The sequence below is a fragment of the Syngnathus typhle genome, linkage group LG20 (genome assembly GCF_033458585.1).
Source record: "Syngnathus typhle isolate RoL2023-S1 ecotype Sweden linkage group LG20, RoL_Styp_1.0, whole genome shotgun sequence".
Lineage (NCBI taxonomy): Eukaryota > Metazoa > Chordata > Actinopteri > Syngnathiformes > Syngnathidae > Syngnathus > Syngnathus typhle.
In genome coordinates, this window is record NC_083757.1 from 7428274 (window position 1) to 7442428 (window position 14155).

Consider the following 14155-nt stretch of genomic DNA (forward strand, 5'->3'; position numbering starts at 1 on the left):
TGAGACGAGCTGCATGGCCAACCCTTGCCCCTTCTAAATAAAGCCCATCACGGTGACCCATCTGATTGCATTTCCTGGTTCTTTTCTTTTTTTTTCTTCTTTTTTTTCAATGGAAGTGCGCGGAGGTACTGTTGTTCGGCGGGAAATCTCATTCAGTTTGCCGGCTGATGGCTAACAAGGTCAAATGACTCCACAGATGAGGTGCACTGGCGGAGCACACGCTCACACACACTTGGACACACACGCGGTCCATCTGTGGGAATGGAGTGTCAATAATAGAAGAGTGAGGGCTGCTGATATCATTAGCGAGTGTGCGTATCACAGCAAAACTAGTAAGATTGTGTCGCTATCAGTAGACTCTTCCTCCTCCTCCTTCCCTTCTTTTTCTTCTCTGTATCCTATGTTATGGGATGAAGCAATGACAGAGTGAAAATCAATTGAAAAAAATAAAAATAAAATATATATATATGTATACCGTTTTTTTTCCAGTATAATGCGCCCCCATGTATAATACGCACCCTAAAAATGACGTCGATGCTGGAAAAAAGCCTGTACCCATGTATAATACGCACCCAAATTTTGACTCCTACTTAAGTCCGTAAACGTACAATTATTTCAGAAAAAAGATCATCTTTGGGAACAACCGGGTGTTATTCTGCCGGTCAGTATCACTGCGCATGCGCTAGCAAACTCGATAGCGAAGGAATGTTTCGGATTTGTGTAGGGTACATTGTGACAGCAAACGAGCAGGTGATCGACCAAGCGTCTGATACGAGAGCATTGTGTTCGTATGGAGCGTGTTTGAAGTGAACAGCAGAGAAGAAAGCGCATCTGCAATGGCGGGCTCCGTATCATATCCGGATAAAAAAAAAAAAATCTAAAAAAAAAATATATATTCTTTTTATTTATTTTTTGTACCCATGTATAATGCGCACCCCATATTTTAGGACAATAAATTAGTTAAATTTTGCGCATTATACATGGAAAAAAACGGTATATATGATATGTAATTATAAAATGATGAGAATATATGTATATTCTCATCATTTTACAAGACCTTACTGTCTTGGAATAATGAGAAAAAATTGTATGTTATCCATGCCATAAGCCAATCAGGTCACCGCATACAAGTGAGGCGTTAAGCAATGACAGAGGAAATATAAATGAAATGTAAAATAGATACATATTTCGTTTAAAGGATGGGAAATACGTTATGCTGATGAGAAGCGAAGCATTATTAAAATAGTTTTCTAACAATAAAGAAAGAATAATAAGAATTGTTCGTGGCATTAGCCAATCACGGCACAGCATACTAGGTGTTACCCAATGAGGGACACCATCGTTAGCTTTGCTTCAACAAACGCTCGTTGTCTGATTAATCTAGTTATTTTCCAGACGCGACGTAAACCAGTGCGCACGTATTTGTCAACTGGGTTAAAGAGGTATCTTGAAAGGAAAATCGTGAAAGGAGAGACTTTCTATTATCAGTTAGTGTTCTGACAAGTTTGAACGCTGTGTTTGAACTACTTTGTTAAAACTCAGTTACTCTCTTTAAACATTCAGCTCAAGCTTTCCTTTGTGGCTAATTTAGCCCGCTATCTTCCACACATCCGAGATGCGATTTTCTTCGCATAGGATACTTCTGGCATTATGTACACTTGTCACCAAATCAATAACCCAGAACCCACCATGTCATGCATATCGTTAGCGCCAAAACCCGCTACGTCATCCATTCGTTAGCACAACAATGGCGCTGGTACGAGTGTGATTAAAGGTCTTTGTACTATTTCTCACGATTGAAGGTAAGTATCCCACGTAAACAACCTACAGTGCATGAATGAATCGCGATTTTTTGGCATTTGATGCGCACGTGTTATAAATCCATTGAATCGTTGTGTCCATGATTGAATCCATACAATTAACAGGGCCATGGTGCCGAGGTAAATTCACAGTATTACGTATGTGAGAAACCTTGCTCCGAGTGTGTTGCCTAATGCTATGTATGACGTACTGGCTTCATGATTGACAGAGAAATGTAAAATGCCAGAAATATCCTACGAAAAACATTTTTGCATCCGGAATACGCAGGCTGTCTTCACAACAAATTGGAATCTTCGTCCTTTGTGTAAACACCGGCGCTTCTAACCCCGGAAGTGTGTGCGGTGCGCCGCTGACATCAGTTGCAGTTCAACTTATTCCACAGGCCCATATAACTATATATAAGCTATATATCAAACTATAATATAAACTACAATTTTATCGAACCATCCGTGTCACTCCAAATCGTTAAATCCATCGAAATCTTCGTCCTCTGTGTCACTTAAAAGAAAACTAAAAGAAAACAGCTGTTGACTCCGTCGCTGACGTGAAACTCGTCGTCAGTTGCGGCTCCAATTATTCCACAGATCTACGTATATAACTATATTGTAGCGTTACCAAAGTACCAGGCAAGACATGGGTATGGTAACCGGCTCTTTATTTCCAAAACAAGAGCTTAACATATGTGTGTGTGCTCCAAGCAACCGCCGTGGATCGCTCTTCCCCCCCCCCCCCCCACCCTCGCTGCCTTCATGGCCTCGCTAGACAATCGGAAAATACTGAAGTCTAACAACATACACGTTACTTCTCTAGGTAAACTATATGTCAAATGACTATAACATAAATAAAAATCGAACCATCTTTGTCACTCCAAATCATTAAATCTCCTAACTCCGGAAGGCAGTGAATGGAACTCATTGTCAGTGAGGCTCCAATTATTCCACAGCCATAGTGCGCCCTCACGCGGTTTAAAGTGAAAATAACGTGAAGTGATCAACTATACTAGTAAGTATAATGTGTTAATGATCAAGTAAAAAATTGTGAATAATTTCACATATAAGTCGCTCCTGAGTATGTCGCTCCCCCATCCAAACTATGAAAAAAAACGCAACTTATAGTCCAAAAAATACGGTATTTACATAAATTGGAGTCTCTTTTCTTCTGCAGCCTCCCTTTCGTAATAACATCCTTGGCTCCCATGAACTAAACCTAATATCACTTCCACTGGTCCAAGGGGGAAACTATTGATCTATACAAGGGTGCTTCATGGTTATTAATACCCATAATAGGCATGTCAACTTTGTTACACATTGCCTCGGTTCATTTCAGCTGTTCCCATGGCAACGTAACATCGGAGAAGAGTTGATGCTGCGGCAGTGTTTCTTGGAAAAAGCTCTCTGAGCCCAATCATACATTCTAAATATTTGTGGTGAAAAGGCACAAGAAAAACTATTTTTTTTAAAAGTGTTTGATAGTAGCAAGTATTAGGCTCTTCTTCAACTGAACAAAGTAAATAAAGGAGACTTAATTTTCTTTTTTCTTTTTTTGTGGTGTGCAGTGTGACAACGCCAAGGGCCTGCGGGCCTTCTTTGACGCCATCTGCTACGGACCCAAACGCCTGATGATCTTTGGCGGCGTCTGCCCCTCCGTCACCTCCATCATTGCGGAGTCCTTGGAGGGATGGAACCTGGTGCAGGTACTAGTTAATTTCTAATGCCACCATTACTCGCAGTCTGTTTTGAAGATTGTCCTGACATCATCTTTTATGAAATGCTAACAGAGTTGAGTACAATCAAGGAGCGGCATTGGTCCGCTTAAGATGTCTCATTTTTATAAACTTAGCTATCCACACTAACGAAATTGTGGTGGAATGACTTCATTAGCATAATGTAAGCATATTGAACGAAAACAACATAACAGCATAGCATTACACTTTTAGCTGTAATTAGTTGCTTTTAAACCTCAGATTATTTGTCAGATAATACATATCAGAGGATGGAGGCTTCCCTTTGAGAAAACAGCTGAGCCTCTACATTTTTTGCAGTGATTATACAAATAAATATAAATATATCTAAATAAATTCGACTTTACTTGATTAGCATTTACCGCTAACAAAAGCATAGCATTATTTTACAGCTTATGCAAATACATTGCTGAGCCTGGAATTCATTTGTGAGAGATTTGATGCAGATGACCAAACCAAGCTTTCAGGCCTTAAATTAGCATTTATAATGTTAGCATTTTAAGCTAACGACCACATAGCATTCAACCCGCCCCCACCACCACCACTCTTCACAATGTACTCCTTACATTCAAGCATGTGCTCAAAGGCAGCGACACATCGGCACCCCCTTTCCCATCCTCCGTGTCGAGCACCGCAGAAGGTTATTGGCCGGCGATAAGATAAGGCGAAAAGCTGCTGCCGCCAGCAGATAGCATATTACAAGAGGCAGCGGCTTAATGCCAATGTCACATTTACGCCGCAAATCTCCTTCTGCCCGCAATTATGGCCAACAAGACACCTCGCCAGAGAAAAGATTACGCGGAAAAACATCAATTTCTTTCATTCATAGATTCAAATTGTTTCTTTGTGGAGATTTTTACTGCATCCGACATTGGATGTGACGATATATCAGGAAGGATTACTGGCAAAAGTGTAATCTCTATTTACTTTATGATGTGTTTTCTTGGCTTTTTATTGGTCAGTGGTGGCAGTTGTGATTGAGCCCTACAAAATCTGGCTGTACTACACCCACCTCCCTGAATCCTACCAACAAGCAACTACCAAGTTGTTTTAATGAGCATTAAAGTATTTTTTTTTCTTTTTCTTTTAAATACGTGGCTACGTTTGTCTGCTTTATAAGAGAAACTGCACTAACATCATCAGAGCAGCACTGGAGATTACAAATGGCAAGAAATATTTGTCGAAATGCAAACACTTTGACGTGGCTGCCAAGTTATTTTTATTTTAATTGCACAAATGAGATGTATAGCTCTTTGTTGGATGCCTGGCTGTTTGCTTAGCACGTATTTATCCAGCTGCTCTGTGTGCTGCTGCAGGGCTGTGAGATGATTAGCCCCTCTGCTTCGTCTCGCAGCTTGCCACTGATGCTGATGCTGCTGGCTTTTGTTTTGCCCGAGCTGGACGTGTAGGCAATTCTCATAACATTTTTGTCATTATATAGCCGTTAGAGTCTTGTCATTATATAGCCGTTAGAGTCTTGTCATTTTGGACATGCTGTCAACACACCAGTATGACCTTTTGATCCCTGGGTTTGTTTGACAACTAGCCGACAATAGCAAGCATAATTAAACTGCAAGCGGAGATAAGCTTTTTTTTCTAATGCAGGGATATATATATATATTTTTAAAGGCAACTTGTTTGGGATCTCTAAAATATGGAGACAGTACCAAGATTCAAGCACCTGGCAAATTTGGTGAGTGTTGACCCATGATGAGGCAATCCAGTGATGATAACCAGCGGTTTGCAAAGCACTTTGTAGTAATGATGTCTTTTCTACTTCCTAACTCTCTCTGCATGTGTGTGAGGGGGAGTTGATGTTTCTCATCTTAGCGTGCGGCTGTGTCAGACAGTTAAACTGCTCTTAATCGATCGCGCCAGCTTTGGTCTTTTCCAAGCAGGCGGTCACGTTGCTTAATGGCTCGTAATGGAGTCCGGCGGTCCAAGCGCTCGGAGCGCTCCGCCTTCTTTGCGGATTTCCTTTCAACCGCTGGACAGGGTGAAACGACATTGGGTCAGTGTGACGATCCAAAATAACTCGGACAAGTTCTCTTTTTTCCCCACCAGTCTTTTTCAGGCTGGAGAAGCAGAGCCAGTCACTAGTCAGTGAAAATTTCTTTTAAAGCATTCCTCACACGCTTGTGGACGCTTTGCGTGTTTATTTTGTCATTTGGAGTTCAAATTTGTATGTAAATTGCACGCATACAATACCAGGAAGAAATGGGAAACATTTACGGGGAAAGATAAGACATTGTGCACGACGTGGACATGAAGACAACAAATGTTATTCAACGGCTAAAAAAATCCATTGTGGGTCTTGGGTTCACAGTCATGCTATTTAGTAGACTATTTTGTACAATTTGCAACTCAGTATTGTGTTCTGCTTCCTTATTTTGTTGGGGGCAATTCCACTGCCGACCACTAATTACCAACACTGAGTTTTGTTGTAAGATGTAAATTTGAAAGATGAATGAAAATAATTAGTATTTGAGTTTATTTTAGTTTTTGCCAAAGATTACTAAACAAGACATCCTCTTTAATCCTGCTTTTTATGGCTACATGCTGTTTGTCATACTAATGTTAGGCATTGAGGCCTAAACTTTATTTGGGGGTTGGAATCCTCATCCAAGCAAGTTGCAAGGAGGGGGGGCTGGATGTGGGCCGGGACGGATGGTATTATGAGATATTTACAACTCGATAGGTTAACAGGAAAGGGTGGCGGCGGGGGGCGGCAGCAGGGAGTCTTGGGGCAGCGAATTTTGAAAGACATGGGGCGAGCTGCCGCCACCCCTTGGACCCCCTGCTGGCAGCAGGCGCTGACCTTTTAGCGCTAACAAACAACATTAAATATGAATAAGGACATAATTGGAAGTAACCGCTGGCGCTATCGTCTTCCTCTTTCAACCTACACACACACGCAGTGATGTGCAGGCTGTAAAGCACACATTAGCCGCGTATAATACTTTGCCAGTAATAATCTTGACATTTACGGCGGCGTCATTAAGAAACTAAGCAAACCGCATACATGCCGAGTCGGGTCTTTGAATGCACGAATCAAACACTAACGTGGCGTTGGATTTTGTCCACGATTTAGGGAGCGCGCTATCCGCGCCTCACGACAAAAGCCATTGCCAATCACCTGTTATCCACTTTACTCACTGCGTGCTCGTTTGACTTTTTCAGATTTAGGAAAATGCTAAAACACTGAAGCAGAAATTAGATTTACACAGGTCGGTTGAGTTCAACCACAATTCTTGTTAAGAAAGCTCTGTTTTCAGGAAAGTAAAATACAGCGCTGGGCCTCTCAAGAGCAGAAAGTCTCCATTCAGAAAAGGCAACGTTCAAGATTCTTTGGTCAGCTTATATTCAGTTGCACATGCCGGTGTGGCCCGGGTTTGATGGGTGATGAGTCTTTGGGGTGGGGCAAGTTCGCAGGAGATTTTGATTCCATGGAAGTGGGTGCTGATTATGGGCGATTCGGTGTGTGTGTGGGGGCTGTTGTCTTCCATCCCGTCTTTCGGCCTTGGCGATCATCTTTGGCCGAGTCCTCAGCTGGCTCCCTCTGGCACCTGCTGGGTTTTATCTCCAAGTGACCTTCCTGTAAACATTCTCCTCCATTCTTGCACATACACTGTCGCACCTCATTCTTTCATCATTCTTTCAATTTTGTCATTTTGCACGAAATTATGTGAGCTTTTCGGCTGTGATATCATTAATCTATTAATGTTCCCTGACTATGCAAAGTTTGTTCTCACCATTTACCATGTTTTTGTTTGTTTGTTCCTTTGATACTACATGTACTTGCTTACGTCATCATATTCTTAGTTTAATCATGCTTCCAACCATATCTTTTCTTTGTTAGGCAAAATATCTCCCTCTGTCCAGAAGTAGTCATCGAAAACTGGCGTCTAGCATTAGTCAAAACACAAGAGACAATCAAGTACTGAACATTTTTAGACGACTTTGGCAGTGTCCGTGATTTAGAGAATCATCAGACATGCATTAAACAGTTCCTTAAGGGTCGTTAAGCTATTCAGGCAATATATCAAAAAACATTTGTTATTTCAAAGTGCTCAGAAATACCTTTTTTTTCCATGTATAATGCGCCCCCATGTATAATACGCACCCTAAAAATGGCATGTTGATGCTGGAAAAAAGCCTGTACCCATGTATAATTCGCACTCAAATTTTGACTCCTACTTAAGTCCGTAAACGTAAAATTATTTCAGAAAAAAGATCATCTTTGGGAACAACCGGATGTTATTCTGCCGGTCAGTATCACTGCGCATGCGCTAGCAAACTCGATAGCGAAGAAATGTTTCGGATTTGTGTAGGGTACATTGTGACAGCAAACGAGCAGGTGATCGAGCAAGCGTCTGATACGAGAGCATTGTGTTCGTATGGAGCGTGTTTGAAGTGAACAGCAGAGAAGAAAGCGCATCTGTAATGGCGGCCTCCGTATCATATCCGGATTAAAAAAACAAAACAAAAAAAAAAATGTTTTTTTTTGTTTTTTTTTGTACCCATGTATAATGCGCACCCCAGATTTTAGGACAATAAATTAGTTAAATTTTGCGCATCATACATGAAAAAAAACGGTATATATCAGATCATAAAGTTATAAAAACCTTTGTCATTACCACCTATCAAAAATGTCTAGTTATGTCTTCTTTATTGATTTGGTGTGTAGGTATAATTATATGGTTAAAATGTTTCTTTTATTGATTTAATATGTGAATATACTTTATTCAATGAGGTTTGAGCACATCTGTTTTTGTAGCTAGGCAGGACTTTTTGTATTTCGACCCCATTCCTTCAGTGGCTTATATAGGAAAGTCCTCAGCTGGAAATGTTTAAATTTCAATCCCTCAAAAATCTCAAAAAGTCAGCAATGTGCTTTACTACCTGTAAAACCTTGTTAGCAGCGATGCTAACAATTGTTGAACAATGCTAACAATTATCGAAATGCTAACGGAATGCTCCTAATGTGAATCAGTTCGCCGTGTCTTATGGCTTGTGTCACATTGCGCGTCCTTGGGGCCTGTGTTCTTTGAGATGACTGGCTGTTAAAGTAAACTGTACGCTGCATTTGCATGCAAGTCACGTCCCGGTGCCGTAGCACTATAATGAGTGGAGAAGGTGGCAGGCATTGTGGACTATGTCCAGCCCTCATTTATTCCTATTCAGGGTGATGGTTACCATGAGTGGTGACAAAATTGAATGTGTATACAAAAATAAGATGCCTCGATAGCACCTCTGGCTAGCCGAGCCGACCTGATATCAGGCGCGATCAAGAATCTCTGTCGTCAAAGTTGACAACTACGGTTGATTAAGCAAGTAGCATGCAAGCCTTCGACTGAACAAGCCCCTCGTCTTTCTTACCCAGCAAGCATTGACTCTCAAAAAGAGGGGGGGGGGGGGGCAAAAAAAACAAAATATATAAAAAGGCAATTAGCATGGCAAAGAGGTGTTCCGACAAGCAGAGTTGTTGCCCAGAGGTAATCTGCTGCTTTCTGAAGTGCAGCCCGCCCGCGGGACCGCCGAGGCAGTGCAGGAGATGCGGGGACGCCTTTTTACCGACATCACGTAGCGCGGCTAATGCGTCACGACGGCACGGGAGTTCGGGGAAGCAGCCGAAAAAAAAGCAGAGTCAGCTTTAATTCATGTACGCGGCGTCGGATCGCGTTCACGAATGCAGAGTTAGACAGCACGCCAATGTATTTGTTTTTAAAAAGGAGCAAGCATATGCAAAACATGACAAATGTTCTTAAAAAGAAGCTAGGTTAAAAAGATTATTTGAAGTTAAAGTGGGAAAGATAGTTACAATATCGGTAACTTTAGCTTTCTTGGCCTAGCTGAGCCTTAACATAAATTTGTGTGTTGGAGCCCAGCTTAACTGCAACACATTTGGCACCGTTCACTCGAATAACGCCACAAGCCGTGCACTCGAACATTCTTGATCTGCGGTAAATTTCCAGTTCTTTTGTCATTGGCTTTCTCTCTGGGAGAGAACAGCTGGAGAGCACGGCGGTGGCCTCCCCGACGCAGCATCTGCTCATTAATCATGCACAGGCAGGCCATTTCTGGTTGCGCTATCAAATCTCCATTTATAAATAGAATAGCTATGAAGCCAGGTGACAGGATGCCATCGCTCAACAGCGCCCCCCCCCCCCCCCTACTCCCTGATAAGCTCCCCTCGCTCTCCACTCTTGCTGGGATTTCCTTCAAAAACTGGGAGTCACACGGAGGGCATGATTAAAATTTAAAATGTTGCATGAACCAAGATATTTTTGTACTTGACTATAATGTGATGAAAGTCAGAGACGATTAATTGAATATATGAATATTTTTTTTCAGCACAGTGCACTAGTGATCATGCAGTGGAACCTTTCTGGGTGCTTGCTTCTGAGGAATGGCACTTGGTGATTGCTGCGTGGCTGATTTTGTTTGGCCATGTGCCACACGGATGATGTGGAATCTGTTTAAAATGACGAAAAAATGCATGTCTCCCTTAAAAGTAATTGATGGTTAAGGGGGATGATGGCAGGGCACGATTCCATCATTGTCCTTGAAAGCGGGGGGGACAGGCCCGATCCGTCGACAGATGGCGGCGTGAAGAATGGCCACCGCCACCGATAAAGCTGTCTGCCAGCGCGCGTGATGAGGGAGGCGGGGTAGCCGTGTTAACAATTTATGTCACGTCAAAGTTATCGCGCGTCAACCTCAGCAGAATTACTAGTTGGCGGCTGGGGAGGAAGGATACTTCCTGGTTCTCGTGTGTTGGCTTTGATTGAGGGTGCGAAGGTAACGTAAAACTTCATTTTATGGTCAGATTTTGCGAGGAGCTGCATGTCGATGTCATAAAAGTCCAACGTTGCAATGACGCCGTGATTCTGAGACATACGTATATTGCTGCGTGTTAGCACTGAGGGTTACGAATTGATGTATTGGAGGCTCTACCAATCAGCCTTTTGGTGTCAATTATCGGTTGCTTTCTGGAGAGCAGAGACCTTCGGTGCAGTTTAACCTAGATCAGGAAGCACGCTGGTGGTCCTGAGCTTCATTCAATATTCAATATGCGGCATTTGCTGCGCTGCGGGAGTAGCGAGTTGGTGAAGCTTTTGGACCCAACACAAACGCGCACATCCATCGCTTGCAACTCATTAGGACCACCAAGATAGAATGTCACAAATGGGGATTGCAGCGGATGCTAAACATGATGCTTGTAAGCACTGAAATATTTCCGTATTTAAATTCCTCTCGGGTTTGTAACGATCCCGCAATGATTAATTTTTCGGGGTTAAGCGCCGATCATTCATCAGCCCGCGTTCGATCGTTGTGGCCGATCATGTTTGATCAATAAGCCACAGGGATGGGCAAGGAAATACTTTTTTCGCCACCATTGAACAACATTTTTTTGCCCCCTTGAGGAAGATCGTTCCGACTGAGCGCGTTCAAAATGTTTTGTCGTTGCGTCGACCGCCAGCCCGGTTTCCATTTAAGTGCTTATCGATATTCATACTTACGGGTTTCGGTCGGACCTCCTCTTCTTCTATTGAGTTAGTCGCACGGTCTAAACGTGGCCGTCGTGTCCCTTCATTTATTATCCATGACGGCCACTTCATTATTCAAAGGCAAACCGCACAGTTAGCCTCGGCGGAAGCGATTGGAACGGAGCCCCCGCTACGATCGATCGATGCTGCCAGATCACGCCGGCTCCTCGTTTAGGGACAGACTGACTTGCTGTTTAATGGAAGCTCATTTAGCCTAAGCTTCTTCATTGATTTTCTAATGGCTCGCTATTCCGACAAACTAGCGACATTGTTTGTTAATTTTGCTCACTAGCTACTAGCTGGCTACTTTGCTACTGAACCACACCAAGGTGTTGAAACCCACCATCAGTCTTCCATGAAAACGCAGCTCTACTACAACATTGTGCTGCTTCAAATGAACTGCAGAAGACCGTAACAGTTTGAGACATTTGGATCAAGGTGTGGCCATTTTCTTTAGGAACCCAGAGGCCAATCCTTTTGTCAACACCATCCATCCAATCCGGTTTGAAGGAGCACTGATGTTTAATTGAAAGAGCAGTGGAGTCTTGAGCTAACGCTGAAGAGCCCCGACGGAAAGGGCCCAAAATAGTCCTCGGAGCAGCCAATGTAAGGAACACACTCGTACTCGGAGGTCACTCGCCTGCCATGTCTTGCTTGGTCCCTGGCTCCCTCCTCCCCTTTACGCCGAAGGTAATTAAAAGCGCTTGTCTCACGACAAGGTCGCGGAGGCACTCTGCGGGATGCAAGAAAAGAGCCGATCCGACCCGCCAGCACTTTTACAACGATAAGATGACGGCCATCGGAGTCGTCATCTTTCATACGCGTTGGCTGCACGTCCTAATGGATTGCAGTCTGTTTCAAGTTCACAGAAAATGACACCCCAGTGTAGGGCTCACCTCATGGGCAGCTAATGCAGGCTTGAAAATAAAATCAAACTGTGAAAGACTCAAACCATAGAAAATGACATCTTTCTTGCAACACAAATGATTTTTTTTGCTGCGAACTCCTTAAGCTAAAGTCAAATTTCAACAGCGCCAGCTAATTGCACCTGGTGACAAGTGGGAGATGAAAAGATGATGCGACCGTGATTCACCGAGAGAGACGTATCATGAGGAGATCACAGTCAGGAGGTGCTTAAACTCTTTTTAGGAAAACGCTGCGACGGGCGGACCCAGTAACGCCGCTGTCTATCGCTATCATGAATCACAGCCTGGTCTGCTACTCGCAAAGTGTGTAACCCCGCTGAGTCACACGCTTCCTTAAATCAACAGGCGCAGCTCACCAATTTACGTTATCTAAGGTCAAATTTGCACCCATTGCACTCGACATTGCTGTGTCGCAATCCACTGAAATATTGACCTCCGTTATCGTACACGTTGTCATTTTGCGGCAAACGTCTCATGCGCTCTTGTTCTCGTGCAAGATGCCGCTTCCATTTTGCATGAGAGTGAGTGTGTGTGTGCGTGCGCGTGCGTGCGTGCGTGCGCGCCCATGTCTAATCTCATTGCAAAAATTAATTACAGCTGTTTTTGGCTCAAGGGAACGCTGGTGACCTATTGCTGGAATTCGTGCATGGTGAAGCGAGAGAGAAAGACAAAGCCAAACAGCAAGGAATGACAAACGACATCATTCCCATTTAACATTTATGCCTTCTTTTTAACGATCTCTACTCTCTACACCATTTAATGCACATATGCATTGAATCTTAGTCGTGTTTGTGTCTTGTGATTTTCAGCTGTCCTTTGCAGCGACCACCCCGGTGCTGGCAGACAAGAAAAAGTATCCCAACTTCTTCCGCACAGTCCCGTCGGACAACGCCGTCAACCCGGCCGTGGTCAAGTTCCTCAACTACTACAACTGGAGCCGCGTAGGGACGCTCACACAAGACGTGCAGAGGTTCTCCGAGGTCTGTCCTCTCCTTTTGCTCTATTCACAAACAAAAGGGGAAAAAAACAGCACTTTGAATGTAAAATAAAGATGAGGATTTATTTTTCATGAGAAGACTTGGGCATCCCAGTGGAACGTGATGAAAATGAGAACGCGCTCAGTGTTTTTTTTGGCGTGTGAATGATGCAAGCAGACTGCAGATGTACTTTGTTTCGGGCTAATGGTAAAACAACACAGACAAAATCAAACAAGAGTCCAAAGGGTGTCTATGCCCTCAGGAAATCAAAGCATCGCCTCAAAATAGCTGAGAGCTGTTTTGCTAATGTCAAAGTAGCCATGAGTCGCTAATTAGCTAATAGCTAACTTATCAAATACACAATTTCATTTTTTTTTACCGCCAACCACGAGCATAAAACAAAATGTTTAAAAAACAAAAACGACACGGCACAAACAACAGTGTAGTGACGCGAGGCCGGAGTATCAACGCCCAGCAATAATTGCCGCGTTTGAAAGCATTATCTCTTTGACGATGCCAATGTGTTTTGAGTAGGTGGCAGTCATTTTCCATTCAAGCGTTTCTCCCGTCATGCAGCTTCATTTCTTTGCCGCCTACGCAAATCTTGCCGCTCGCATCGGGAGAACATTTGTGGACGCAAACGCTTCTTCTGTCGTCAATGACATTGTGAAAGGCGCCATTGTGAGTTGCTGTACTGTGGCTGCGTTCGCGTTAGCTTGATTAGCTTCTCATTTTTTTACGTTGCGCTGGATGTTGCAACGCCAGATAAATTGATGGGCTGCACATTTGTGGGTTAAGGTGGTCGGGTTTTGAGTAAGGTAGAGGCGTCAGGAGGTCTTTCTCTTATCATTCTCCCACTCAGCGCTGTGTGGCGCGTCGCTATCTCATTTCAAGTGTTTGTAAGATGCTGGAGACGCAAGTGCGACACTTCCAACGTTGTATCGCGATAGAACAAGACAGAGCTGCTGAAAACGTCACCTCCTCACCAGAAAGCAATCTGCTCTGCTCTGCTCCGTACTTCACACACTATTTAAATAGATATCTAGAAAAGTGTGCTTGCAAAAGCTCCTCCACGAGCCGAAATCCCTTCATCGCCACGCTTGTGAGAGCAGGGAGAGGCTTAGGGCAGGAAGAAGACGG

At 43.4% G+C, this 14155-nt stretch overlaps 1 protein-coding gene across 3 annotated transcripts in view; it reads left to right on the forward strand.

Moving 5' to 3' along the window:
- gabbr2 (gamma-aminobutyric acid (GABA) B receptor, 2) overlaps nt 1-14155 on the forward strand; it is a 54344-nt gene that overhangs the window by 18601 nt on the left and 21588 nt on the right. For all 3 annotated transcript variants that reach the window (XM_061267334.1, XM_061267335.1, XM_061267333.1), the window contains 2 exons: nt 3377-3514; nt 12848-13018. In XM_061267334.1, the coding sequence (XP_061123318.1) occupies nt 3440-3514; nt 12848-13018 (246 nt within the window). In that variant the 5' untranslated portion in view covers nt 3377-3439. The remainder of the gene's footprint in view (nt 1-3376; nt 3515-12847; nt 13019-14155) is intronic.